Source organism: Mus caroli, unplaced genomic scaffold, assembly GCF_978045245.1.
Source record: "Mus caroli unplaced genomic scaffold, Mus_caroli_1 scaffold_9, whole genome shotgun sequence".
Taxonomy (NCBI): domain Eukaryota; kingdom Metazoa; phylum Chordata; class Mammalia; order Rodentia; family Muridae; genus Mus; species Mus caroli.
Genome location: NW_028227264.1, coordinates 88,918,051 through 88,945,741, shown reverse-complemented (window position 1 = coordinate 88,945,741; position 27,691 = coordinate 88,918,051). Strand labels below are relative to the sequence as shown.

At 41.2% G+C, this 27,691-nt stretch overlaps 1 protein-coding gene across 4 annotated transcripts in view; it reads left to right on the top strand.

The window, feature by feature from the left end:
- The window catches only part of Nr1h4 (nuclear receptor subfamily 1 group H member 4), a 79,910-nt gene that overhangs the window by 40,542 nt on the left and 11,677 nt on the right, over window positions 1-27,691 (top strand). For 2 of the 4 annotated variants that reach the window (XM_021173869.2, XM_021173867.3), the window contains 5 exons: window positions 9,838-9,978; window positions 12,720-12,856; window positions 14,629-14,727; window positions 15,054-15,153; window positions 19,475-19,621. In XM_021173869.2, coding sequence (XP_021029528.1) covers window positions 9,838-9,978; window positions 12,720-12,856; window positions 14,629-14,727; window positions 15,054-15,153; window positions 19,475-19,621 — 624 coding nt within the window. Of the gene's footprint in view, window positions 1-9,837; window positions 9,991-12,719; window positions 12,857-14,628; window positions 14,728-15,053; window positions 15,154-19,474; window positions 19,622-27,691 lie in introns of all 4 variants that reach the window. The other 2 variants (XM_021173868.2, XM_021173866.3) reach the window with 1 other exon arrangement.

Sequence of the window (27,691 nt, the reverse complement as noted above, 5' to 3'; positions counted from 1 at the left end):
CATTGTGAGGGTTAACTTAGATTATTGTATATAAAGCGTTTTCTTTTTCTTTTGTTTGGGGATTAACTTATAAGCAGCGGGGCCTGTGACACCTGAAACACAATGTCCCCCACAAAAAGAAAAAATTTGAAACTTAGAAACAAACTAGAGATCATACTGAGATTTCCTACTTTTGTTGACTTTTGTCTCTAGATCCAAAGTAACATTCTAATTTACCTGAATGTCTTATTTGTCATGGATACAGCATTAGTAAGAGAAATTGCAGTTTTCAATGTTTTTTGTTTGTTTGTTTGTTTGTTTTTTAACTAACCTTGGAATACAGATATAGTATGGATGGCGTTTGCTTGGCCCTAGATTGGATCTAGACTTTTCCTCCTCTGGGAGCTATCAGTGCTGTTTATAGAATATCCGTGTCTGAATACTTTTTTTTTATGCAGATCTCAAGTGTTGACTATCAAAAGCCAGTCTACAGCTGACTGGAAACTCTGAATGGCTGTGTTCCCTAGTAGGTCAGCTCCTGCCACATCGGCCTCAGTTTCGGAGTTTACACAAGCCATAGAGAGAGTGATAGCAGTCTTGAAAGACACTGTTTGAGTTGATGGGTGACCCTATTGTCCTTTAGAATATATTTTTATATAAGATCATGAACCAGCATCAGGTTTAGTTCTGAAGTTTTAGGAAAGCTTCAAGAAAGGTTGAAATGATCACCACATGAGGTGGATTAGACAGTTTCCAATCGCTCCTTTGTTGCCTAATATTCATATATTGAGGTCACATGCATTGAGACCCTAGTTGAGATCAAACACAATCTGGCTTATGAACTCTAGTAACGATTTCAATAACCTGGAAGATGAAATCGTCATAGAGCATGATGCAGCGTGGGTTCCTAAGGATTTCAAGACACTAGAAGCCTTTGACATCCTAGGTAGGTTACGACTTTGAAGGCGAACAAATCGAATTCCAATTCCAGGGATTCTTTTTCTGGCTGTCCTACATTAACTCCTGTCTCTGGCCGTCAGCCTGCTTGCAAAGGGGAGATGGGGCTGATGAGGAGAAAGATGAGATGATTGTGGAGATAATGGTGTCGATGAGGATGGAGAGATGGCCAGGTAGATAACATACACCTGGCGATTGCTATATGTAGGCACTGTTCTCCGGCTTGCTATGTGCTAAATCATTTGACCTTTGGCACAATGCCTTACCGAAGTATTTACAGGCTGCCATGAAAGCTCTGCTATTCATACAGTGAGACCAAATATACTGAGACTCTCGTTGTACATGAGGCAGTTAACACACACCTTGCCCACGGCAAATACTCTTTATATACAATAATCTAAGTTAACCCTCACAATGACCCTATAGATCTGTGGTTCTCAACCTGTGGGTTGTTGCTATTACCATTCTCTTTGCCTCGCTGTATTGAAATACACGGATGCTGCATTTTAAAAATTCAGCTCTCTGCCCGGCATACCTAAAGGGTCCATAGGCATTAGCTGTTGATACGTTTTTGTAACGAATTAATTTTATTATTGTTTCTGCTTTGTTCATCTACCTGTCCCAACTGGCATCATACTATCAAATCTTCAAACTATCAAAACATGCTTCAAAACGATCTCTTCCTGGTGATTCATTAATTAACTTCTCTACTCATAACATAGTATTAAGTATTACCTTATATGTCATCCCTTCTCCTAACCTATAGGAGGAGATGCAGTGATGAGCAAAACAGGAAAAAAATATTTTTACAGTTACCACTGTAAAGCAATAATGAAAAAAAAAAAACCAATGTATCTAACTGACCTATGATGGAAACAACAACACAAAGGTAAACAACAGAGATAACAAAATATCAACAAAATATCAACTTCCCAAAGCTCAAACTGTTAAACAAGGACAGCTACTGATTCATAGACAAGAATAAACCCAAGAAGCATGTAAGCAGCAGTTCAGAGGGAAAGGATTAAATGCCCTGGAGAGTAAATTAGTTTATAGGCTACCCAGGGTGGAGTTTTGCTTATAGAAGCCCAGACCACCTGAGGTGTGCTAAGGTCAGGCTGCAGCCTCCAGGAGTTTGTCTATATGGGCATCTAATTAGCTCTTAAGGACATGCTGAGCCAGGCTTTATCACAACTTGACCCCTGCCCTCCTGTTCTCGGCAGACACCAGCAGGGAGGAGGATGTCAGTGGAATGTTATTTTCTCTTCTTTTAGACTCCATCGCCCCTTAATAAACATGCTGTTGATGGGAGTCCAGTGGATTCGAACAACAAATGAAGCAAAGGGAGAATTGTTGGGAAATGGCCTCTGCCCCTGCTCACTTCCGCTCCAGTCCCGTTCCGCAGAGACTCCCAGCAATGACCACACACTGCTCTAGTTTTTAGGTCTTTGGTTTGGTCATTCATTTGGATAGCTGAAACATCTTCCCTCCATTCAACCTGGAAGACAGAGGAGGGCCAGAACAGAACTATCCTGTCTGGCTTCTGCAGTGTGAAGGTCTGGGGGTGACATCTCTTCTGGTCTCCCAAGAGGCTCCGACAGCCTTTCAAAGCCTTTAGCCTATTGATTGATTATCTGAGAGGTGGTGCTTCATACACATATATTTGTTTTCTCTGTGGTTCTGGAAATAGGCTACTCATGTGCTACATCTGGGCCCGAGAAGCAATGTTTTGTGGCTTCAGAGGTGCTGGACATCTGCTTACACTGAACCTGGTTGCACATTTCCATCTTCCCTTGCATGCCATTCTCTATGGCCGTAGCTTGTATAGCAGCATGCAGCTCTTGTGTGGTCTCCGAAGCCCAGAGAGTTCTACTCATTTTTACCAATGCCATTCGTGGATGCTGCTTTCCTCAAGAGTTAGGACAGATGAATTCACCTTGGCTAAGTTCCTGTTGCCAGTGGCCTTGATGAGCTAACATTTGCCAACATGGGCTTTATCCTTAGCAGAGAAGACTCAAAGGTCTTGAAGTATGTTCTATTTCCTGTTGGGTTAGAGTCAAGGTGTTTTGAGGTAAGCTCAAATTGGCTAAAATGATTTTTTTTAATTGGTTCAAGTAATATTAAATGAAATTTGTTTCATAACCTGCCCAGTGAAGTAATCTTTACATAACAGAGCTGAAAGCACAATGCCAGACAAATAAACGCCAGTTCTAACCAGTCTAAATTAAAATAAGAGAAAGAAAAGTGTGGGTCAGGAGAGATGATTCAGCATGTGAGGACACTTGCTCTGTAAGGACAAAGACCTGGTGAGTCCTAGGTATCTATATTAAATGGCTGTGCACACCTGGAAACTCAGTTTTGAAAAAAAGGATAAAGAGGAGGAGGGAGAAGAAGGGGATAAAGGGGGGAAGAAGAGGAAGAAAAATAAGAAGAATGAAGAAAGAGGAGGAGGAGGAGGAGAACATGACAACAGGTAGAGCCCAAGAGCCCGCTCATCAATCAGGCTTGATGAAATGATACGCTTCCAGTGAGGTGCCTGGTCTCAAGGCAATAAAACAGAGAGTGATGGGGAAACACACCCTGAAAACCCTGCTTCAGCCTTCGCAGGAGTGTCAACAGGCATGCACACCTACCTGAACAAGGGAAAAATGACATGGTGCCATCTACTTTCCTTGTAGTGTTTTTGTATATTTTCTGGTATTAAGGTATTGCACGTAGAAAGGCTAGAAAGTGCTCCTTCTGCTTTCTGGAAAAGAGAACAGACAGATGATAAACATCTTCAGACGGTTGGTAGAATTAACCAGTGATGTCACCTGGGCCTGGTTGTTTCTGTTTTGGGAGATTATTTATCAATTCAGTTCCTTTTATAAGACAGGCCTGCTTTGTTGATTAGCTCCTCCCAAGTAAGCTTTGAAAAGCATTCTTAAGGAATTGCATTGAAGTCATCAAATGTGTGAGATTAGACTTCTTGATAATCTATAAAGTTCTTTATTCCCTCGTTTTCCTTTTAAGGGGTCTACACTGATGGGGCCCATTTCACCTGTGATATTCATAATTTGTATCTTTTTTAATCGGTTAGCCTATTTAGAGAAGTATTAATTTTATTGCTAGGAATCATCTTTTAGTCTCGTTGATCTTTTTTATATTGTTTTCCTATTTTAAGTTACATTGATTTTAAAATTTTTAAATTTTTTTTCTTTTGTCTTCTTTGTAATTATTTTCCTCTTCCTTCCTAGCTTCTTGAAGGCAAAACTTAAGTCACTGAGTTTTAGACATTAACATTAGAAAGTGCATTTTAACCTTGTTGGTCATCCTCTGACATGTTGATTTTGCTGTATACCACCAATCTTGATACGTAAAATAAAAATTTTTTAGCTTTATTTTTTTAAAGTTAGTCTATTAGAAATTTTTTTTATTTGTTTTTGTCTGCATTGTGTTTTTAACTCTGTTATATAATGGTTACTTCACTGGATAGATTCTGAAATGAATTTCTTTTGAAACCAATTCATTTTCCATTAGCTCGTTAGGAAGTCACCACTGCATAGATTTGCCTTATGAGTAATTTTTCACAGCCGTTGTGCATGCTACACAGGCAGCCTACTGCTGAGCTCTATCCCCAGGCCCTCACGGGCTTTCCCTCCTTCCTGGGGATTTTTCATGGATGCTGGGTCATCACTCACAGAACCTGTGAAATTCACTCAGTCCCAAAGCTCTGGGGAAGTTCTCCACATCTCTTCCCAGCTAAGCTGCTTCTGCTACTCCCAACTCTAGAAATAGTCACTGATCTTTTATATTCTCGGCGATCCAGAACAATTCTTTCAATGACAGGCTAAATGAAAATGAAAGCCCTGGGAAAGAGTTGTATTTATGTAGATGGAGAGAGGACTTTAGCTTTTGCTGGAGTGAGTGGGCATAAGATGATGCCCATCAGCCGGACGGTGGTGGCACACGCCTTTAATCCCAGCACTTGAGAGGCAGAGGCAGGCAGATTTCTGAGTTCGAGGCCAGCCTAGTCTACAAAGTGGTTCCAGGACAGCCAGGGCTATACAGAGAAACCCTGTCTCAAAAAAAAAAAACCAAAAAACAAACAAACAAACAAACAAAACAAAACAAAAAAGATGATGCCCATCTTCTTGGGAGGGATAGAAAAGGAAAACTCAATAGGAGCAAGAACAAGGCACATAGGCATAATACATCATTTTGGTTAATTTTCACAACTCAACATTTTGGTTAATTTTAACGTTACTAAAATGACTGAGAAAGACTAGTGGACTCGGCCTGAGTATGGAAACAGCTCTTTGTTTCCATGCAGTATTGAGATTTGGGGACATTAATGTCTTGAAAGAACATTTTGGGGGATACAAACTTCTTATTCTGCTTGAAGGCCTGTGAAGGCAGTGGTTGAAATCTGAACTGAGCCTCCAAGGATTCCAACTCAAACTCTACAATGTATTACCTGTAGGACCTTGAGCAAGTTATCCTCTGTGCAACTCAAGTTCCTCTCCCATGGGAAAGGAAGGATGATAGCGCCTACCTCATTGGATTAAGGATATGCAAAGTGTTTCAGAACCATGTGTCTGGCTGAAAATAAGTGCTGTGTGTAAAGTTATCTCTCTGTAGGCCACATTCTACGTAAAGAATTCTGAATTCTATGTTTGTTGCTGTTTTTAAGACATAGGGATCCTTAAACACCAATGTCCAATGAGGCATGCATGCAGGCATGTACATTAGGATGACAAGACCCATGAAAATACCATCCCCAAGCTGTTCTACAAGCCAGAGATTCCCTACCCCCAACTTGGCAAGGCCTGTCCTCTCAACCACTCATCTTTTATTATCAGGAAGGTTCTGATCCTCTGAGAATTTCCTATAAATTCATTTTCAAATGACTCTTCTGATATGAGCATTGTTGAATATGCGCAAGATAGAGGCACAGTGTGTGTGGTCAGATTTGCATAAGTATAAATACAGTATATGTGCCCACATTTAAATGATGTAGTGATAATATTGTGCTGCTTTCCCAGAGTGAAAGCTAATTAATTCAGCTATTGATATGATAATGATTTCCTTTTCAGTTTAATACCAGAGGTAAAAAGAAAAAAAAAGAAGGAAAGAAAGAAAAGCCTGCAGTATTATTCTGTGCATCCTTTCTTTGATTCTTCTTGGAATAAGGAGTTTTATTCTGCTCACTGTTGAGCGGTCTCTCCATATCTATGACAGTTTTAAAGGGAGTCATTCTTAGGCGGGGCTAAAGACTCATGGGAAGACTGAGTCACGAAAGCTAAGATGATCATTGAGTTCAGGGCTTGGCCTTGGGGAAAACAAACTCTTTTGCTTTACTCACTAAAAATGCACACTTTGGTATCTGTACTCTTGATATCAGTGCTAATCTGAAGCATAGAATGTTGTTATTTTAAAGATTTTATTGGGTTAGATTTGACACTTAGGAAAGTGTTCCGATCTTCCCTAGTGAAATTCACATCAATTCACAAATTGACAAGGGAGACCACGGCTAAGTTAAGTTTGATATATCTGATATAGCTACCTTTCCCCGCAGCCCCTGCTTTCATATTTAGCTACTTACCCAAGGCTAGACTGTCCTTCCCATTTCTCTTTTTAGCTCTCTCTCAGTCTAGCCTAGGATCTCTAACCTTTCAGCTATGTTATGGTCTCCTGTCTTCTGTCTCCAGTTTCTAGTTCCACACTTCTTCATCTTGTTCTGTCTTCTAGGATTTTCTCTGTCAATCAGACCTTCTATCACCAAATTTCTGATGGATCTCTCCTTTCCTACATAGCAAAGATTTCTCTGTGTGGCTTTCAAGGACATTTAACACTACTTTCTCACTTTAACCCCTTAGTCACCCCTCACTAATATTCCCAAGCCTTACCCTGGTACCAAAATGGATCATCTACATTTCCTAGGAACTTCTGTGACAACTGTGCCTTGTTCTCCTTCCGCATGGTACATGTTTCAAAACTTATTCTGTAAGCCCTCATGCAGATTTTTCAAAAAGCCTTTTCTGATTTCCCAACCTGGAATTAGGGTTACCCTAGCTTGACATTTGATTCTTAGGCATTGGGAGATCCTTAGATTAGAGTTATTTTATTGTAAAACTTTTTGAATGATAGCTGGATAATGGATAACTATTTTTCATAGTTCCCATAATAAATATGCAACTTTCCATGTCTACAGGATTATTGTTCCCCCCTCTAAGACATACTGCAACTTTATAAGTACATAGAAATGACTCAAAATTTTGTTCTATATCCTAATATTCTTCTTCCATAGTTCAATAATGTATTACATATTTAGCTGTCAGCTTATATTGTACTCTGCTTTGAATTTACTTCTTCATATTCCCAAGCTGAGAGTTCTGAAGACAGGGATACCTTGCCCATCTTGATAGCTGAAACATCAGAGAATGCAGTTCTCTGTCAGCGCTTAGTGTTAAGCTACTCTCGCTTGTCCTGTGTCCCCGGAGAGGCAACTACAGCAGAGCAATTGAGGGTCTTCCTGATTTTCAGTTGTCCCAAAATCAAGGCCAAATATTTAATGTTTCTGTATTATTTTCCTTTCCTTTATATTATAGGGGAAGGGAATAATTGATATTATGATTAAGTAGCTAAGTGGTGGCAAAGTGGTTCGAGCAATAGAATGTAAGTAATAAATGTTTGCTATTAACCCAACATCTGTTAAAATAACAACTTATGTCTTAGACAAGAGCAAGTCTTTGTGAAGTTATAAGTCCTTGCTAAGAACTTCAAACAGAGAGACCTCAGTGCAAAGGATATAGAGTTGTTCTGTGTTCTTTCTGCTGCTGTGATAAAACTTGATGCCCAAAGGCAACTTAGAGTAAGACAGGGCTCATTTCAACTTATATTTCTAGGTCACAGTCCATCATTGAGCGAAGTCAAGGCTTGCTGTTTCCTGCAGTATTGCCTCTGGTTGAGAACTCATTTACACTCAAAGTAGTACAACACAAACCAAGCTGGCTGGAAGAACACTGCTTGCTGGCACATTCCTTGGTGTGTTCAGGACCATGTTTACCTAGCTTCCTTATAGCCCAAGACCATCTGTTTGGGGAATGGTACCACCCACGGTGGACTGGACCCACCTACATCAACTAACATTTAAGATTATTTAATAGACATGCCCACAGACCAACCTAATTAAACCAATTGACTGAGACTTTGAAAAAGCCTGGTGATTCTGGGTGCTGTCAACTTGACAGTTGACACAAAGTAGGACAGGAGTAAACCTAGAATGGAAAAAGCTAGAATTGAAACTGCTTTGTTATCATCAAGGAAGTATGACTGAAAGTAGCCCAGTGATAGGAAGGGAAGAGCCCAACCCAAGAGAGGAAGTGTTAGCTTTGAAACTTGCCACATACACCCCAGTTATGAAAACAAAATGGTCCACCTTCATCCACAATGGCTACATCCCAAGATACCCAGTGGTGGCTTCAAACTGTGAATCATATACACAGCTATACAGACATGAATTATCAGTAACAACCAATGACAAAATAGAAAAATGTGAATGATGTGAGGTAGAATTTCTTGCATACATGAGATCTCTCAAATGCCACTGGGTGGGTAATCAGTACAACATGGATTTCCTGGCTGAAGGGATGATTCTTATCCTGGGTGAGGCTGTAAGAAAATAAAAATAAAAATAGAAATAGAAATAAATCCCATTCATGACACTACTCAGAAATGTTTAATTTCAAAATTTGCGAGGGGCTTATCTCTGAACCATGGTCTACAGCATGTCATCAAAACCTAAGAAAATGAAATTGTGAGTGTGTAAACTTCTGTACCAAACAAGTATTAGTTTCTCTGTTACTTCTCTCGCTCCCCAAATACATGTCCCTGCTTACTGCCACCAACCCTGGGAATATTGGAAGCTATGGTCAACTCATTGAAGAACAAGCAGATGAGGACATGGAAGGAAGAGTCACATTCTCTTCCTGGCTTGAAGCATCTTATCTGAACTGACTGCAGCTAGACTGTTCATCTCTGGGGAGATACTGCGTTTTAAATCATGCTTGGCAATTTTTATGGTTAGGCAAGGCTGTCTATATTAGTGTGGAAAAACTCAAACCTTGAATAATAACTTTCTTCCTAACTACCTGGTAAACGACTACACGTGTTCTAGATTTTTGCTTACTGCTCACATTCGAGGTTTAAAAAGAAAAAAGGATTATTTATTTCATTTTGTGTGTTGTATAAGAGTTTTATCTGCATGGGTGTATGTGTACTGCCTGCTTGCCTGATGTTCACAGAAGTCGAAAGAAGGTGTTGGATTCCTGGAACTGGAGTTATCAGTGGCTGTAAAAACACCACCGTGGGTTTGGAGAACCCAACCCTGTCGTCCACAAGAGCACCCAGTGCTCTTGATTCCAGAGCCAAATCTCTAGCCCCCCACTTGCTATATTAACACTTCCCTGCATGCGTCCTGCCCCAGCACAGCGTCCAACACTATCCACACAAACCCTACGCTTTCCTTGCTTGGTTATTTGCATGCATTTGCTTTTGGTCAACCTTTAAACTCCGCGAGGGCAGGGATGGATTGTTTGCCTTTATAGCGTCAGCATATAGCACTTACTGGCCCATAATTGTCCCCCAATAAAGATAAATGGAAGCAATATACTCTTAAAAAAAAACTGATTTTTTTTCCCCCTGAGAGTCCCTAATTTCCACTTGTTATTGTTCTAGAGAGATAAATTTAAAATAGCTCCCTTTTCAATAACAGCGCATGGCGACATGTCCATTGCTACATCCCTTTGGCTCAAGGCTCATCGGGGTGATGCCCAGCGGTTCCTGAGAACTTTGACTCCACATATATATCCTGAAAACTTGATAGGGACCTCCTTACAGTTTGCAGTGTTTCTCCCACAGGTTTCTTCCGAAGAAGCATTACCAAGAACGCCGTGTACAAGTGTAAGAACGGGGGCAACTGCGTGATGGACATGTACATGCGCAGGAAGTGCCAGGAGTGCCGGCTAAGGAAGTGCAGAGAGATGGGGATGTTGGCTGAATGTATGTATACAGGTATCCACCTCAAGCAATTAAACTCCACCAAAACCTCCTAAGGAGGCAGGCGCCAGGTAACTCAGACAGCCCCATGTTAAGGACAGGATCTGGCGAGCTGTCTCAGTTCTTGAACGGGGTGCTGGGCCGCTTACTTCCTTAAACTGCCATCAGAAGAGCAACTTATTTCTCTAAAAGAAATGACGGATTTGTTTGGGGATTGTGTTTTCCTTTGTTGCGAGGACTTTTATAGAAGGAGTGATGTTGTTATTATTGAAATAACTTGCTTTAATGAGCTATGTCGGACGGCATTCTGAAAGGTCCATCTAAATTTGATTTTAACGTACTCTTTATTTATTGCTTAATTACATAAAAAGTCAGAGCGGTGGGACAGTAAATGCCTGTGAATTATCTAAATAGGGTTTTAAACTAAGTCATTTTTATTAAGAATTCCTCTCCCCTCAGTGCAGCTGTGAGCCAATTTGTATAGGTTTACACAGGAAATTAACGACCCTGAGTTTTAATATAATTTTGTCCTTCGATCTGATAAGGGGGCACTGTATTAAACACTGGCCCTATGAGGAACCACCGCCTTCATCAGAAGTTAGAATGCATGTTAGTATAACATTATTAATTTTTCATCCTACAGCCCGCTCAGATTTAGAGATATGCCTTGTTCCTCCTCCAAACAAACGAACAAACAAATCTCACCAAGGGGATGAGAACATTCAGGGAGGGAATGCCACGTGAAATAAAAGCCCGTGGAAGGTGACCCTAGCTCCATTGTTCCTGAACTGTGTGGGTGACTGGGACATTCCCAGAGAAACAATGTGTTCAGGAGGGAGAAAAATCGGTCTGTGTAAATAAATAATCCATCCCTGGATGGATGAAAGTTTTATACAGGCTGATCACAATCGCATTTTAGCAAACATGAAATAAGAACCTGACGGGGGCAGCGACTGCAATCCAATCTTGCAGCGGTAATCCTTTGACACTGGGCGGTTCATGTTGCTCATGACTTAAATATGAACTTGTTCCACCTGAGCTCACTTGGTAAGAGACCCTCCCCACAAAAGTCAGTAGCTTTATTTATAAGCACAAACATCTTCCCCACAGGGACGTAGCTGTTTCATAAGTCTTTTGTACACTATACCTCCCGGAGCCTTGTTTCACCATCGCTGAGAGAAGAACAAAGAAATCCAAAAACTATAGAAGGCAGGTCTTTGTTAGTTGTTAAAGCACAAAGCATAATCAATAATCAATGATAACTACACGCTCACTAAAAAAGATTCAGACACTTTGTGTTTGTTGGGCTTTTATCAATATCTAAAAAATACCAAAGAGAATTATTAAGAGGACACATTTCATTTCGGTCCATACGTTTAGAAGTTTGGTGACTGTTTTTCACAGCATTTGAGCTTCTGCAGGGCAAAGGTGAGGCGCTGATGCCGTAGCACAAAGCTTCCAGGTCTCCTGGCCTGGAAGAAAAAGGGACCGAGGAAGAAGCTGGGGTCCCGCAGTCCCATCTGAGGGCATACCACTGAAGTCCACAGATCTGGGCCCCTCCTCAGGGCTCCACCAACTCCCATAGAACAACAATAGAGGCTTTGTCTTTAACTTGGGAACCAAGCAATGGCTGGCGATCCTTAAGTATTGTAACCTTTGTATTTTTAAATAATTGGCATAGATTAGTGGGGTTTATTTTTTTTCTGAAAGGAGTTCACATTTGTTTTACTCAACAAGTTTAATATTATAAAACTGAATATACTTTTTATTGACCAGTATTAATATAGGTGAAAACACTTGGATGTTTAAAAGTAATTGTATGTTCTGAAGGCAGCTTCCCTGGTCTCCTAGACTGGGAACAGGGAGTGTGTCATTTGCGATACCATTGACTAAATATCTTCTGCTTTGTATGACCCTTTAGCATCACAAATTATTTATATATAAAGCCCAGTGGTTTCTTTTTAAAAATACCTAATCACATCTATGCAAACCTCTGTGGCAAATATTTGTGTTCCACAAATGAAGAAGCACACTCACAGATGCCAAATGCCTCACTCAAAACCAAATCTTAAAAAAAAGAAAATTAGCTTTTTATTTTTCCTTAAGATTTATTTTTTGTCCAAGTGTACGTGTTTGTGTGGATGTATATCATGTATGCAGGGTACCCAAGGAGGCCAGGAGAGGGGATGGGACCCCCTAGAAGTGGAATCACAGGTGGTTGTGGGGCCCCCCACAGGTGGTGTGGGTGCTGGGAACCAATCTCCTCCTGCAGCCTTCTGCAAGATCTGCATCTACCCTTAACCACAAAGCCATCCCTCCATCTGGCCTTCTCCTTTTAAATGCCAGACGAGCCAGAATTAGCTCTGCGCATCCCCTGAGCTGACGACCTAACAGCATCTTCAAGGACCATACACCCAATAGGATTTTTAAAAATTAGATACTTTCTTTATTTACATTTTAAATGTTATCCCCTTTCCTAGTTTCTCCTCCGAACACCCCCTATCCACCCCCACCCCCACTCACCAACCCACCCACTCCTGCTTCCTAGCCCTAGCATTCCCCTATACTGCGGCATAGAGCCTTCACAGGACCAAGGGCCTCTCCTCCTATTGATGAAGGACTAAGCCATCCTCTGCTACATATGCAGCTAGAGCCGTGAGTCCCACCATGATGTGTTTTTTTTTTGGTTGGTGGTTTATCCTTATTTTCTTCCTTTCTTCCCCTCCACCCCCAATGCCCCCAAGGTTTGTTAACTGAAATCCAGTGTAAATCTAAACGGCTAAGGAAAAATGTGAAGCAGCACGCCGATCAGACAGTGAATGAGGACGACAGCGAAGGGCGTGACTTGCGACAAGTGACCTCCACAACCAAGTTTTGCAGGGTAACAGTGCGAGGGCGAGGGCGAGGGCGAGGGCGAGGGCGAGGGCGAGGGCGAGGGCGAGGGCGAGGGCGAGGGCGAGGGCGAGGGCGAGGGCGAGGGCGGCGGGGCCAAAGCTGGTGCGAATGGGCTTCTGGTTGAACCTGTCAGTCTGGCTGGGAGGTTGTTGGAGTAGAGCCTTGGCCATGGCCAAATTTTCATCTCAGTTGCCTTTGGAACAGAGTCCTCCTTTTCTTTTGAATCAAGAGGGATAGGGATGCTTGGGGGTGAAAAATTTAAATAATAGCAATGTATAGGGTAGAAAGTGTAGATTCTGGCAGGGCCGCTTACTGCCTAATGGCTGCCAGGGGGAACAATGTAATCTCCACGATGGAGTTTTTCACTTGAGGTTTTTTTGTTTTTTTGTTTGTCTTTTGTTTTTTGTTTTTTCTGAGACGGGATCACAATGTGCAGTCATGGCTAGCTTAGAACACCAGAATAGCCTCAAAGTTACAACGATCCCCCTGCTTCTGCCTTTCAAGTGCTGGGACTTGCCTCCAGAATTCTGGAATTAAAAGCATACACGGCCATGCCTGGGCTCCACGCAAGTTTTTGATGGCTATATCCCAATTCCCCACTCCCTCTCTTGCCCTTGAGAAGGAAAGTTCCAACTCAGGAAGTCTGGACCCTGCAGAGGTTGTGGATTGGTCCATGTCAAAGGGGAATCCAGGACACCACAAATCTGTGGACCAATAGAGAAAGACCCTTTTCACAGAATCTTAAGAATCCATTGGATAACTAAAGACAGAGTGAGGGAACAGCCTCTGGGCTGGTTAGACATCACACAAATCACAGAACCTCTGGAAGAATTCTTATCTTCCATTATCTGAAAAGCCAACAAGCCGAGATCTCCAAGCTAGACCTTCGGCTGTATTTATTTGGCAAGGAGAACTTCCTCCCCTCTTAGGTTTTTAATCTTATTGTTTGTTTTGATTTCGGGAAAACGAATCTTATGAAAAAGGATCATTCTGCTACAGTGCCCCATCAGTAATCAGTAATGCTTTGGTATATATATATATATATATATATATATATATGTATATATATATATATATATATATAAAAGAAAGTTAACGCAACCGTTTATATTCCTTCAGAGACAGTGACAATGGAAAGAGATATCTGGGATCTGACTGTGGGCTCTGCAGACATTTTTTTTTCTGCAGCGCGCTATATATGTAGGCTTTTAGGTGTTGGCCACATGCTCTCTATGACAACCATGTAACTGCCATTTTAACTGAAAGGGAGCACAGACAAAATACCAGGAAAGGAGCACGGCCACCTTCCAATAAAACGTTACACTTACACAGGTGGCTGTGGTCCATGGGCCAGTTTGCCCCCCTTGAATACAGACGAGTATTCGTGGATGGATTCTCCATGTAACACACAGGAAGCCTTCAGAAGCTATGATTGAACCTTGAAATCCTACTGACCTTCAATGTTGCGGTGCTCAGTAGCCCCTATGTTCGAATTACTATTTAGTCCCATGAGATGCATGAGGGTGTTTCATTGCTCATGTTGTCTACCTAGGAAAACAAGCAAATAGAAACAACTTTAGGGAAATAAGTTACTGCTTGTGCCAGGACCTAGAGAAACCTGTCTCCCACCATGTGAAGGGTCACAGCTCTGGGGGCTTTGAAAAATCCTTCGTCATTAGTTTGTTTCAGATGAGTGCACATACTGGAATATGCCTTTGACCGCCCTCCCTAACACCTTTCATTTTCTTGCCAGTGTAGGAGAAAACTGGACTCACGGCAGACCAGCAGACCCTCCTGGATTATATTATGGATTCGTACAGCAAGCAGAGAATGCCTCAGGAAATCACAAATAAAATCGTATGTACTCTATCTGAACAATTTACTTATTTAAAGTTAGCATTTTCTGTGACCTTTCACTACTTTTTAAGGTGGGATTTATATGTAAATGTGTTATTCAAAGTGATTGTTTTCTGAGACTTCAAGTTATATGTCCAAGCTTGTATCAGCATTAAACAATTGGAAGGAAGTCTCAGGTCTGTCTTGTAAACGGTAATGGTTTCCAAATACGACCTGTGTCTTAAAAAATTCATTATTCAAGTCAGGTTTTTGTCCTCTAACAATTTTATGTTGGGTTATTCTTTTCCTGTCTACTTATTAATCATTTACTTTTTCTTAAAATTTAGTTAAAAGAAGAATTTAGTGCAGAAGAAAATTTTCTCATATTAACAGAAATGGCAACCAGTCATGTACAGATTCTCGTAGAATTCACAAAAAAGCTTCCAGGTATTTTTTTTCTAAATAATAAAAATTAATGTTCTTGAAATACGTAAAATGTGCCATTATAATATTAATCACTCTGTGTACAATATTTTATTTCAGTTCTTAAAGCATTCTTTTTGTTTGTTTATTTGGTTTTTTTCGAGATAGGGTTTCTCTGTGTAGCCCTGGCTGTCCTGGAGCTCACTCTGTGTAGACCAGGCTGGCCTCGAACTCAGAAATCTGCCTGCCTCTGCCTCTCAAGTGCTGGGATTAAAGGTGTGTGCCACCATGCCCAGCTCCAGTTCTTAAAGCATTCTTATATGACCCGATCTATCGGGGGATTTCTTTTGCTAGGTGTTTTTCCATTAGTAATTAAACTACTATATTGTATAGTTTTTCTGTGACATTGAAGAGATTCAAGTCACTTAAACATTTCTAATTACTAGAGACGTGAAAACTTAGAGGCAGAAAGCATACTCAGAATCAAAATAATTCTTCCTAGATTCAGTTACTAGAATGCTAATCCTAATAGTCACGAAGTTCCGAGTTTGACCCATAGCTCTGTGTAAACTGGGCCTGATGGTATATGCTTATAAATTCTGCCTCCTAGAAGGTGGAAGCAGTAGAAACTGAAGTTTATCGTCATCTTTGGCTGCATATTAACCTTTGAGACCAGCATGGTATAGATTAAATCCTGTTTTTAAAACTGAAAGAAATTTTTTCCCAAATCCATAGGTCAGAATTGAGACTCTGCAAAGTTGTCATTTATCTGTTGCTCCATTAACAGTGGTTGAGGCCATACAAGTACATGGCTGTTCCCTTCAAGAAGGGTAGTGAAAAGGTATTCACACACACACACACACACACACATACACACACACTACTCAAAAAGAGAGGAATTAAGTTCAAGAAAACCTAACAGCCATCAGAAAAGACTATATCCAAGCTAGACATTTTTAAGATCACACACACACACACACACACACACTCATACAGGTAAACGCAGAGGCCAAAGACATGGACCTGATGTTGGGATCTCCAGTACCCATGTAAAATGCCAGGAACAGTGTTATGTTGCTGCAATGCCAGCTCTGGAGAGGCAAAGACAGAAGGATCCCAGGACTTACTGACCAGCCAAACGAGCTGAATCAGTGAGGTCCAGAGTCAGGGAGTCTGTCTCAAAAAAATAAAATGGAGAGTGTTTGATGAAGCTACTCAGTGTTGACCTTTGACCTTCACAAAGCCACACCCACATATATAGATGCATACACAAATAAAAATGCACACACGAACATATATGACACCCTACACACACACACACACACACACACACACGCATGATGGGAGGCAAAATTCAATGTGGCTATAGAGTAATGTCTTTGGCATGCTCTTTGATTAGGTAGTAAGGCAAATTGGCATTAGATGGTAGGGGCCTAACTAAGGAATGTAGCCGTTGCTTCCTGGGTGGTAAAGAAGTTTTAGGTAATGATGATGTTCTTATTATAGATAGATGGCCTTACCAGGTCTATGAGGTAGGCTTGGACGGGAAGAGACAGGAAGCAGGGGGTCCGTTTCTATGCCACTGCTCAAGTCTAGGGAAGAAGGCTCAAACTAAGGTAATAAGAGTAGAAGAGAGAGCCAGGGGGACGGGGTGGAGGGGAGGAGGGTGGCACACACCTTTAATCCCAGCACTTGGGAGGCAGAGGCAGGCGGATTTCTGAGTTTGAGGCCAGCCTGGTCTACAGAGTGAGTTCCAGGACAGCCAGGGCTACACAGAGAAACCCTGTCTCAAAAAACAAACAAACAAACAAACAAGAGTAGAAGAGAAAAGGAGGAGGAGTGGACGATAGATACGAAACTCCATGCACATTGATGAATGGTGATGTGTATAAGGTAAAGAAAAGAGCTGTGTGCTGAGGTGCTAAACCCATGAACTTCTCCAGTAAAGAAAAGGAAGTGCCAAGCTGCATTTCCCAGCATGCATCATTAGTGTATCTGTGTCATCAGAGAAGTGATTCAGATTGTTTCAGTGAAGAAAAGATTTACAAAGTTAGCCTCGGCTACCTAATCAGATTTGTCTCAAAAGAATTTTAAAACATTAGTGCATTTACAATTTCATAGTGCAGAGTGTAATACATACCTTCAGTAGCAGCGTAACACTTATTAAAGAACAGACAATAGCTTCTGACGTAGGTTTTAATTAGACCTGCTCATCTGCCCTCTTTTTGTTATTCTTTATTAAATGTGTCACTGAGAGACATTAGCCTAATGAAACTCATAGAATGCAGAAAGTTCTCGCTGTCATTGAAACTTTAATATTCTCTTACTTCTCTACTAACAATGAAAGAGAAGCCTAATTTGTTATATGCTAATTAAGGTGACACCAATCGAGATTAAAAACTGATATCACAAAAAAAATAATAAAAACTGCGAGAAGAAATGAAAAAGGTAGAGGGCGATGAGATTTTAAAAACTATGTGAAGGTATTTTTTTTTCAGTTCAAATGGTCAGTTTCTTTTGATCTGCAAAATAATGGGTGAGAAGATGCAAATGGGAATATTTTAACTCTTCCTCATTCCCAGTCCCTGGAATCAAAGGGAGGGTAGAATGAATGTGTGTTCAGTATTAGGGAGGGGGGATAAAATCTTAAAACACAGAAAGAAACAATAGACAAAAAAAAAAAAGCTCTGTCAATCTTTTTCCCTAATTGCAACTGTAGAAATAACATTACAAATATCAGCAATGGTAGTAGATCACCAATGTTGAAAGGGATTGGTGGGAAATTCTGCTATCCATTAGTACATCTTTTGTCAGTCACTGTGCACAGGGCTGGAGACCCAGTAAGGTGAAGGCATGGTCCTGCCAGCAGAGGAGCCCTTAGGGTCTCAGGAAAGTGACCTTTTTGTTAGAAAGGGCCTTATGGAGGCTAGACTGACTTCAAACAAGTGGTATCATTAGAAGACCTTGAATTTCTGGTCTCCATGCTTTTATCTAACAAGTATTGAGATTATAGGCAAACATCACCTATATCCAGTTTCATATGGTACTAGGGAGGGCTTGGAACCCAGAACTTCTAGCAGGCTTAGACAATCACTGAGCTAAGTCTCCAACCCAGATAGTGACTGTTAATCCTTAGTGTTACTCTCTTTGAATGCCCACTGCTGTTTAACACTTTCCTAATCCATTAGACATTCTATAATGGATAGACACACACCCCGGGGTGTGTGAGTGTATGTATGTGTGTCTGTCTGTCTCGGTGTGAGTGTGTGTGTGTGCACAAAAAATTGTGTTCATTCACTTATTTATTCATTCTGCTGCCCAACAAGTAATATCAAGCACCTATTATGTGCCAGGCATTGAGGGTACAAAAGTGAAGTAGTCAGTATTTGTTCTAAAAACTTTATATTCCTTCATAGGAAGGAACATATAACCATGAATCCATTGTCTCATGACAGGTAGTGGTACATTCTGTGGGCAGACATGAAGCAGGTGGCATCTAGTGAGAGCCTGGAGTTTTACACAGGATAAGCTTTCAGTAGATAACTAATGCCTGTTGTGAGGAGGGGCAGTACAGGGATACCAGAGAAGAACATTCATCTCTGGTACAACAGCGCACTTCCAGATCTCAGGAGAGTCATGGTCTCAGCGTATCAGGAGGAGAGAGTCAGGGAGGGGTGATGGACAGGACATCAGAGCCATTGCTGGGGGCTGTGCTCTAAAAGCCTTGATGAGGACTTGGAGGACTTCGTGTCTTCCAGATGACGTTCTGTTCCTCGAAACTAATAGTTCTTCCTCAGCTTTGTCCGCACCGTGCAAGGTGCAGACCATAGCCCAGAAATCATACCTCAAAGTGCACCAGTCATCTGGGGGGTATGTGACTCATTCGCTACATTCTGACTGAGCCCCACAGCTCAATATTCTGGCTCTGGGAGCTTTTGTTTTCTGAGTTGACCCTGCATGCCAGGTGTGCCTGGAATAATGGCTCAAAGAGAATCTGCCTACATCCAGTTTCTGGGGGCTGCTCCATCTGAGTCAGCCATTCTCTACAGTTATGCATGAGCTTGCTGTGCAGTTGGCATCTCTCTTTTCACCGCATTTCTCCAGTAAGCCTGACTCAGTGGAGACACACATCAAGCTTCTCATTGGGGGTCCAACAGGAATCCAGTTGACTCCCCCTGAAGACCTACTGTGAAACAACTACACTGTCAGTTGATGTGAAGGCTTTACCAGTATGGATGATCTGATGATGATACCTTATTGTGTGCATGCAATAGTATCCTATATAAACAGTGTGAAATATTATTGGGCAAACACGACTCCTTGACCCGTTTGATTATCATCATAGGGTTTCAGACACTGGACCACGAAGATCAGATTGCTTTGCTCAAAGGGTCCGCAGTGGAGGCCATGTTTCTTCGTTCGGCGGAGATTTTTAATAAGAAACTTCCTGCCGGACATGCAGACCTGTTGGAAGAAAGAATTCGAAAGAGTGGTAAGTGACATACTTAAAGAGTTTTTAATCTAAGTAAAATTTGGCATTCAAACCATGAAGATGGGCCCTAATCTATCAGGCAACATTACATGACCATGCACCTAGCATGAAGAACGGCTATAAAAAAATATAGGTTAAATAGGTGAGACTTTTGGAATCGTGGTTCGAAAATCCTCTTAATAACAGCAAAATAGCTGGGCATGGTGGCACACGCCTTTAATCCCAGCACTCGGGAGGCAGAGGCAGGCAGATTTCTGAGTTCGAGACCAGCCTGCAAAGTGAGTTCCAGGACAGCCAGAGCTATACAGAGAAACCCTGTCTAGAAAAAAACAAAAAACAAAAACAAAAACAAAAAACCCCAGCAAAATATTCTTCTCTGAACTAAGATGAAGATCTGTGAAATATTAAAATTTTTCATCTGATTAAAAATGGTACAATGGAACTGGGTCTATCCAGTTCAGAAAAAAAAAAAAAAGATTCTTTTATTCCTAACCTATAGGTATGAAAGACTAGTATTAAGCTTTTATCCATCCTATTCAAAATAAAATAAATAATTATAATCAGTACTCATATATCATTTTCGAGATTCCAGACATTGTTCTGAATAATTTACATATAGTTTAGTCAAAGTCTGAAATCACCCTATGAGATGAGTTCTATTATCACCCCTACGTTAAAGATGAGGAAGCCAAGAGAGAAAGCTCAGGTCTCCAGAGACAAACAGAAATTCTGATCTCAGAAGCCATATGTCTTCTTCATTTTATTTACTTTGCAATGACTAGATCTAAATGGAGCATTTCATGGATTGGGCATTTGGCCTTCTACTGAGCTAAAGCCCCTATCCCCAGCTAGAAGCCATACATTTAAAGCAATATACTACACTACCCCTTAAGAGAGAAAGTGAAATCATACCACACATAATTCAGCTTAACTCATTATGGAGTGATACTCTGGCAGAAAATGCCAAGAGACGCTGGGATGGACTTCCATAAATTCTGTGCAAGTTTTTCTTGTGGGAATCCTTAAAATAAGGTGTTTTTATTTCACTATGAGATTATGGATGGGTTGGGGAATGGAGTTGGAGAGATAACCTCCTCTAAAGATCTTATTCTGTGACTAATTGAAACAAGGTTAAAGACTTCTAAAACCAGCATTCTAGAACAGCAATCAGAAGAAGGTATGTATTTGTATTATGTACACACACACATACAAACACACACATTAGGATTATCTTTTTAAACTACCTTATAGTCATAATGTTTTCTTAGTTAAAAATTGACAGCTATCTTCAAGACCCCTGTATATATTTCCCCAAACCCTAAAGTATAGTTGCCATCATTAGCAGAGTTTAACAGTGCATACTTGTAGAAGGTACACTGTCCTTATGCAGCCACGGATTCATTAGTTTAATGAGGATTTAGAGGGGAAGTGCCATGGTGAAGAGATTAATCAAACTGCCTCCTTTGTAAAATCTAAGGTCTTGTAAAGAAAGAGAAATCTGTACAACTAAGACGAAGCCCAGTAAGATGCAGGAGCAGAGCTAGCTGAGAGGTGACCTCTATTGGGAAGCACCTCCTCTGGAAAGGTTGTGTTAGCATTTGACCTGGGCCCTGAACAGTAATGCATCTGGAGGCTTGGAGTGCACTTGTAGGACCAAAGGGCCAGTGTGGCCAGACATCTTGGGCAAGTGAGGCTGAGGTTAATAGATTTAGGCTTACAAGAAGGGGAACCGAGACGAGATGGTTAGGGGCCTTGAATTTTGTTATTTTCTAGGTAATATTGAGATGTTAAAGGTTTTTGAACAGAAGAGGAAAGTATGAAAATACATCTTTGCAAGTCTCCGTAGGATAAAGCAGAGTGGAAAACTCCTACAGGGAGATAAGGGAATTTCAAAGGTGTGATCCCTGTCTCTGGGGGTGAAAGAACCTAGTGGGGAAACCCCCACTCAATTTTTGTTCGGCGTGCACCCAAGAATCACGAACAGACGACCATCTTGATGTAAAAGCATGAGGTAGTTTAATGACGGAGTTCCGGGCTGACATGTATCTCCCACAGGAGACAGTGGTTCCATAATGGCAGAGCTCCAGGTCACACAGGAGACAGTGGTTCCGACCCCGAGGCTTGGAAGCTAGGGACTTTTATAGAAAAGGGGTGGGGCTGGGGGAGGAATTGGCACGATTCCACATGATTGGTCCGTTTAAACATCAACAGACTGTCAGAAGGGCGGGAGATAGGGAGGCACCAGGCCAGTCAGGACATGTAATGACGGGCCTGCCCTGACATGTCCTGGCCTGTTCGGCTATGTGCTCAGCCCCAGGTTTCAAAGCTCACAAACAACTCTTCGGGCTATTTGACATACATTACATGAATTACATGTCTCAAGTTTTATTTCCTTTCAGGGGAAGGGGAGGGGGGATGGTTGAAGGATCTAAGGCTGTTGTCTTGGGCTTTCACTCTCTGAAAGGCATTGTGTTGTCAAGAAGTGTGGATTATAGTCTACATTTTTAAATTATTGATTCTGGCCCGGAACAGGTAGGCAACAAGGCAATAAAAATCTACCAAATAAATGTCAGGTGGTAGATTTTATTTTTCACGTGGATTGGATTGGGACCTTATATTAAGCTCTCTCACTCTTTCTCTCTCTCTCTCTCTCTCTCTCTCTCTCTGTGTGTGTGTTGGGGGTCATGTGTATGTATGTGTGTGTGTGTGTGTGTGTGTGTGTAAGTGATCCTAGCACATGCTACTTGGGGTAGAAGTTTAATTGCTTAAGAAACATCTGGAGAATTACTGAGAGAAAGAATGGACAAATAGGTGGAGGTTTGCTTTCAGCTGTCTTATCTGCCACTTGCTTTCCTGTGTTGCCAAGAATCAGCCTTGGCTTGGGAGAGGGTCCTGAAAAAGTGGTGAATGGGAGCAGCGGAAGATGTGACTTGCAATCAGTGATGGGTGCAAGCTGCTAGCTTTGTCTTCTGTTTGAGATAGCTTTCTAGATAGCTCCTGGATTGTTCAACTGAAGTCAGAAAACCTGTTAGCTCGCTGAATAACTCTGCTCTTGCAGACCAAAGCCCAGTCTTTTATTTGCATAACAATTCAATCATTTACTCCAAGTTCCCTTTTGATTATCCCATGAATCAGCATTTTGTGACCTTAGTCCCTGGATTCTTAGAAAAAGGCAGCAAGCACATTTTTTTTTTTTAACTTAGCAAGACCTGCGGTTCACTGGGCATAGTGCTTGTGGTTGCCAAATCCAGACATAGAGGTTATTATGTGAGAAACCTTCTGTTTTCCAACTTCTTCATTGCCTAAGTTAGGCTGTCCTTGAACTTGCTCTGTAGACAAACCTTGAGCTCAGAGGTCTGTCTGCCTTTGTAAACACAGCCAGTAAGCTTAGCTGGATGGGATCCTACCCTGAGATCACAACTTCCACCACTTCAGGACCTAAACTCCATCTGTCCCAGGCTGGCCTTGAACTCAGAAATCTGCCTGCCTTTGTAAACACAAACAGTAAGCTTGGTTGAGTGGGATTCCTATCCTAGGACGACCACTCCCTCACTTCCTGGTGCTCCTATATTATTTAAACCATGAGTCTTGTTGTTTTGTTTTGTTTTGTTTTGTTTTGTTTTGTTTTTTTTACTATTCCTTTCCCTTTATTGACTCATTAGTGCAGATGCCTCTGCTTATTTTTTATCGTTCGTTTGTTTGATTGGTTTGGTTCGGTTTTGGTCTATGAAGGCCCTCACATAATTCATATTGCATCTTTATATTTTGCGTAGTTGAGAAATTCTTGAACTCATGTTTTCAGAGTTCTTTCCCACAGCCTTAAGGGCTATCCTGAAGGTCACAGTATTTGCTGAGGAACATCAGATGCATTCTTGCTCCCCAGACTCCGGCTGTTTCTGATTATTATGCAGTATTAACCTAGTAAGGGAAAACATTCTCCCAAGAAGGAACAAATGAAGCAAAATATGTACATTATTATGCAAACAAGCCCTACATGCGCAGCACTCATGGAGGGCCACATCCTATTTGCCCTGCTCTAGGGACAGCAACTGTGTCACAGTGTCCCTTCCACATCCATGCCAGACTGGCACCAAAGGATCTTCCCAGGTATCAGAATTCTTAGTTTCTCCCTCCCTGAAAACTAAGTGCTAGGAAGTCTTCTTTTCCCAGTCCTTCTGGAAGCTGTTAGTCCCAAGGATCAGACATCTGTTTGGGATCTGTGTGTAAGCTGAGTGCACAGACAGTGCTGACATGGGGACTCTGCTGGGGCATCTCTCCTTTCAAGGTCAGCTGTCTAAAGTTCATTCAGGTGACACATAGCATAGTTGCTATAGAAATTAAAATATTTTGATGAGTAGAGATCTGAAGGGGAATTAATTACTCAGATATTCTAATCTCTGTCTCTTCCTATATATCTCTATCTCTTTCCCCCACTACTGGATTTCTAAGAGGAACATTCTCCATGTTATAAAAGTAGTAATTTTAGCACGATCTATTACAGGGATTTACTCTAGTTGTATAAGCTTTGGGAGTTGGTAAAAGCAAATGACAGGATTAAATTAAATATGCAAAGGATTAATCTATGAGAATCTCTGAAAAATAGAAGGGGAGGAGGCAGGTCCAGTGAGAGAGAGCCTTCCCCCTACTTCATTGATCTAATGCCTGTGGGAAGGAAAAGAAGGCTTGACTAGGGAGAGACTCAGAGCACAGGGCTGAGGAGGTCTAAGCTAGGGTAAGGAGAGGAATGAGGTTAGAGATGCCCACTGAACAGGCCCACAGAGGCATGCTGTCTGTGATCAGCCTGCAGCTGGATTGCAGCTGACATCAGCGTGTTGTTAACAGTCACAAGGGAGCAGCTGTCAGGCTGCCATGGACTCTTGTAAAGGGAGATCTGAGTGGGGCATCTTAATGTTCTACAACTTGAGATATATATATATATATATATATATATATATATATATATATATATATAATATATATATAATATTATATATTTATATAATATATATTATATTATATATTATATATTTATATTATATATATTATATATAATATATATATATATAATTTCTTTACCATACTTGGAGATGGATTTTATTAAGCCTGTGCCAAACACATACCTATTAATACCAATACAAGTTCTCTAAAAGCTGCAGTGCCTAGGTTTTTGACGAGCTGTGATGGAAGACAACCATTTTACCTTCCTGCTCACTTGCTTTATCAACTCTAACTCCAGCGACTATTCATCCACCAAGCTGTCACCCCCCAATCTTCCATCCACTGGCTTGAGCTCCTTCTGTCCTCTATGTGTATATATGTCTGTGTGCGAGTGGGGACATGCATCATGGCAGGCCTGTGTTGTTGAAAGGACAGTCTTGAGTGTTGGTCCTCACCTTTGAGCTTGTTTGAGGCAATCTCTTTTATGCAATGCTGTAGCAGGCTGGCCACTCTGCAAGCTTCCAGCAATTCTTCTGCCTCTGACTCCTGTCCCTCAAGAAGTGTGTGGGGAGATTAAAGTAGCTTGTGCTACTGTGTGTGGTGGGCTTAGGGATCCAAACTCAAGTGGTTAGACTTGCATGGCATGCACTCTATGTATGGAGTCATCTACTATCCTAACACTACTGTGCTATGTTTTTGCCCAACTTCATTTCCCTCAGTACTTAGTTTCAGGTGTCTACTCCATCAATATGATCCTTTCTTGGATCATTTGCCAGACACACTCAACTCTTGCTTCTTCTGGGAAAGCTGTTTTGAGACAGGTTCTCATACAGCTCAAGCTTGCCTTGAATTCACTGTAGGGAAGAAGATGGCTTTGAACTTTTCATCCTCCTGCCTCTGCTTCTGAGTGCTTCTTTTCAACCTGTGAGTCATCTTGCTCGATGACTGCTTTGCTGGGAGCTAAATCCAGGACCTTTGGGTATGCTAAGCTATATCAAGCTACAGGTGTTTGCTTTTTGCCTTGCCTGGGAAAATTGCTTAGCTGACTGAGATCAACTCACCACTTGCTTTAACTGGAGGACTAAGACAGCATAGTTGACTCACACATTCCAAGTGCAGCAGGGAACTCTCAGTTTGCCACTCTTTCCCAGCTACTTGTTGTCTTATGTGAAATCATCACCCTGTGCTTTCTCCTTCCTCAAAATTCCATCTTGCCTCCTTCTTCTTAACTAATGACTTTATTGGGAAAGGTGGCTTTTATAAGCACACGATGTACTCAGGGTAAAGTGCTGACTATGTTATAGCACCATGGTCTCCAACCTCGGCTGATCTACTTCATCCCTTGGATGTTGGCAGCATCTAGAGATATTTCTGATTGTCACATTGCAGGGAGGGGACACTCCTTGCATCTGGTGGGCAGAAGCTATATCATTAGCAAACAATTTACATAGTTGCAGATTTCAGTCATGCCTAGATTTAGGAACTCTGCTGTAGGCGGATGCTGAGCACTGAGACCAATTAACAGCGTTGTCTGTGTGAACCTCCTGCAGCAAATGTTGTAGAAATGTAGAGTGATGTGGCATCTTGTGGAGGTCTTTCTGTGCAGGTATTCAGTTGTCTCTAGACAGATACATGTTGAATACTGGGGTTGTCCTGCACCTGAAACTGTTCAGTTGTCAAGGGTATGGACTCATACTGCCTGGCCTTTGTCCTTCGGGAACCGCAGACTGGTATAGAAGGTGGAAGAGCATTAGAAAGGAGCACTGTGCAAACTGGAGCATGGAAGAGTGCTCACATTCCTGTGCAAGCATATTTGATAGGCACTGGACAGGTGAATCCTGAAGGATGGATAGGGATGTTTCTAGCAGGAAAGTCTAAGGTGGCCACAATGTAGGTACCAAAAATGCAAAAGATATGGCTTTAACAAGATGGCGTCCATGTCCCACACCCACAAGCACCCTGGTGATTAGAAAGTATTATTTATGAAGCTGAAAATGTACTAGATTGCTAAGGACATTGAATGTAAGAAATATCCTTAATTCCAGTAAGTACTGTGGGGAACCTTAATGATCTTCTGAACAGATAGGTCACAGAAAGATCCTTCTGTCTGTAATGAAATGCAGAGCTGAAGGGACTGAGGAGAGGGCAAGGAGACTTATCCAGACACAGTGGAATATCAAAATGAGATGATCTTTCAGGCTAAATATATGTCTGAGTCAAACAGCAATAACAAAACCAAAAACCCTTTACTCATAATGTAAGTCTCAGAACTTTCAAGTTTCATGAAAGTTCGGTGGTAAAGTTTTCCAGAATACAATCTACATCAATAAATATGCGTGTCTCTCGTTTATAATAAGAAACTGTCTGCACGTACCAATCCCATATTGTGACCATGGAAACCACCTGAATGCGCATGATCCTTCCTATTTTATTATCCGTAATGGTGTCTCTTCCATTTATTAATATTCATGAGTTCTCTGCTTCCAGTGGGCTTTCAGAACATTGTCTTGTCCACATGTCACATCAGAGCCCGATCTTGCAAGATGACCTTTGAGAGTAACTTTTATTCCCATGCTAATGAGTATTTCTTATTTCTATTATATATTATTTCTGGAATAGCGCAGTCTTTCAAAGTTGCCCGATGGTTGCCTTACGGAAGTCTTTAAAGAATACAATGTGAAAATTAGTTTTCTTGTTCTGCAAATTTAAACTCTTTTTCTTTTCTATTACTGTGCCCAAATTATATACACAAAGATACCATCTCCTGAGGTTTTGTTACTTAAAGGGAGCTACTGTGTCTACTTATGTTCATGGAAGCCTGAGACCTTGTATCTGACATAATCTGTGGTGGAATTGTTTCTATACAATTTGATTGCATCCATGATTTTAATTCCTAATGTAGTATTGTAATGCAATTGTAATGCCTTCTAAGCTGAGAGTTTTAATAAAAATAATTTATATAATAGTTGTTATAAAAATGATAGGACTAGGGTGTGATTGCTAACTCTAAGGAGTGTACATTTCAACAGTAAGACACTGGGCAATAATTTCATAAAATGAAACAAATTATCTTCTTTGTTTCAAATTTAAGTAAGCCCTAAAATTTACAGGGTTTTGGGGGTGTCTTTTTTT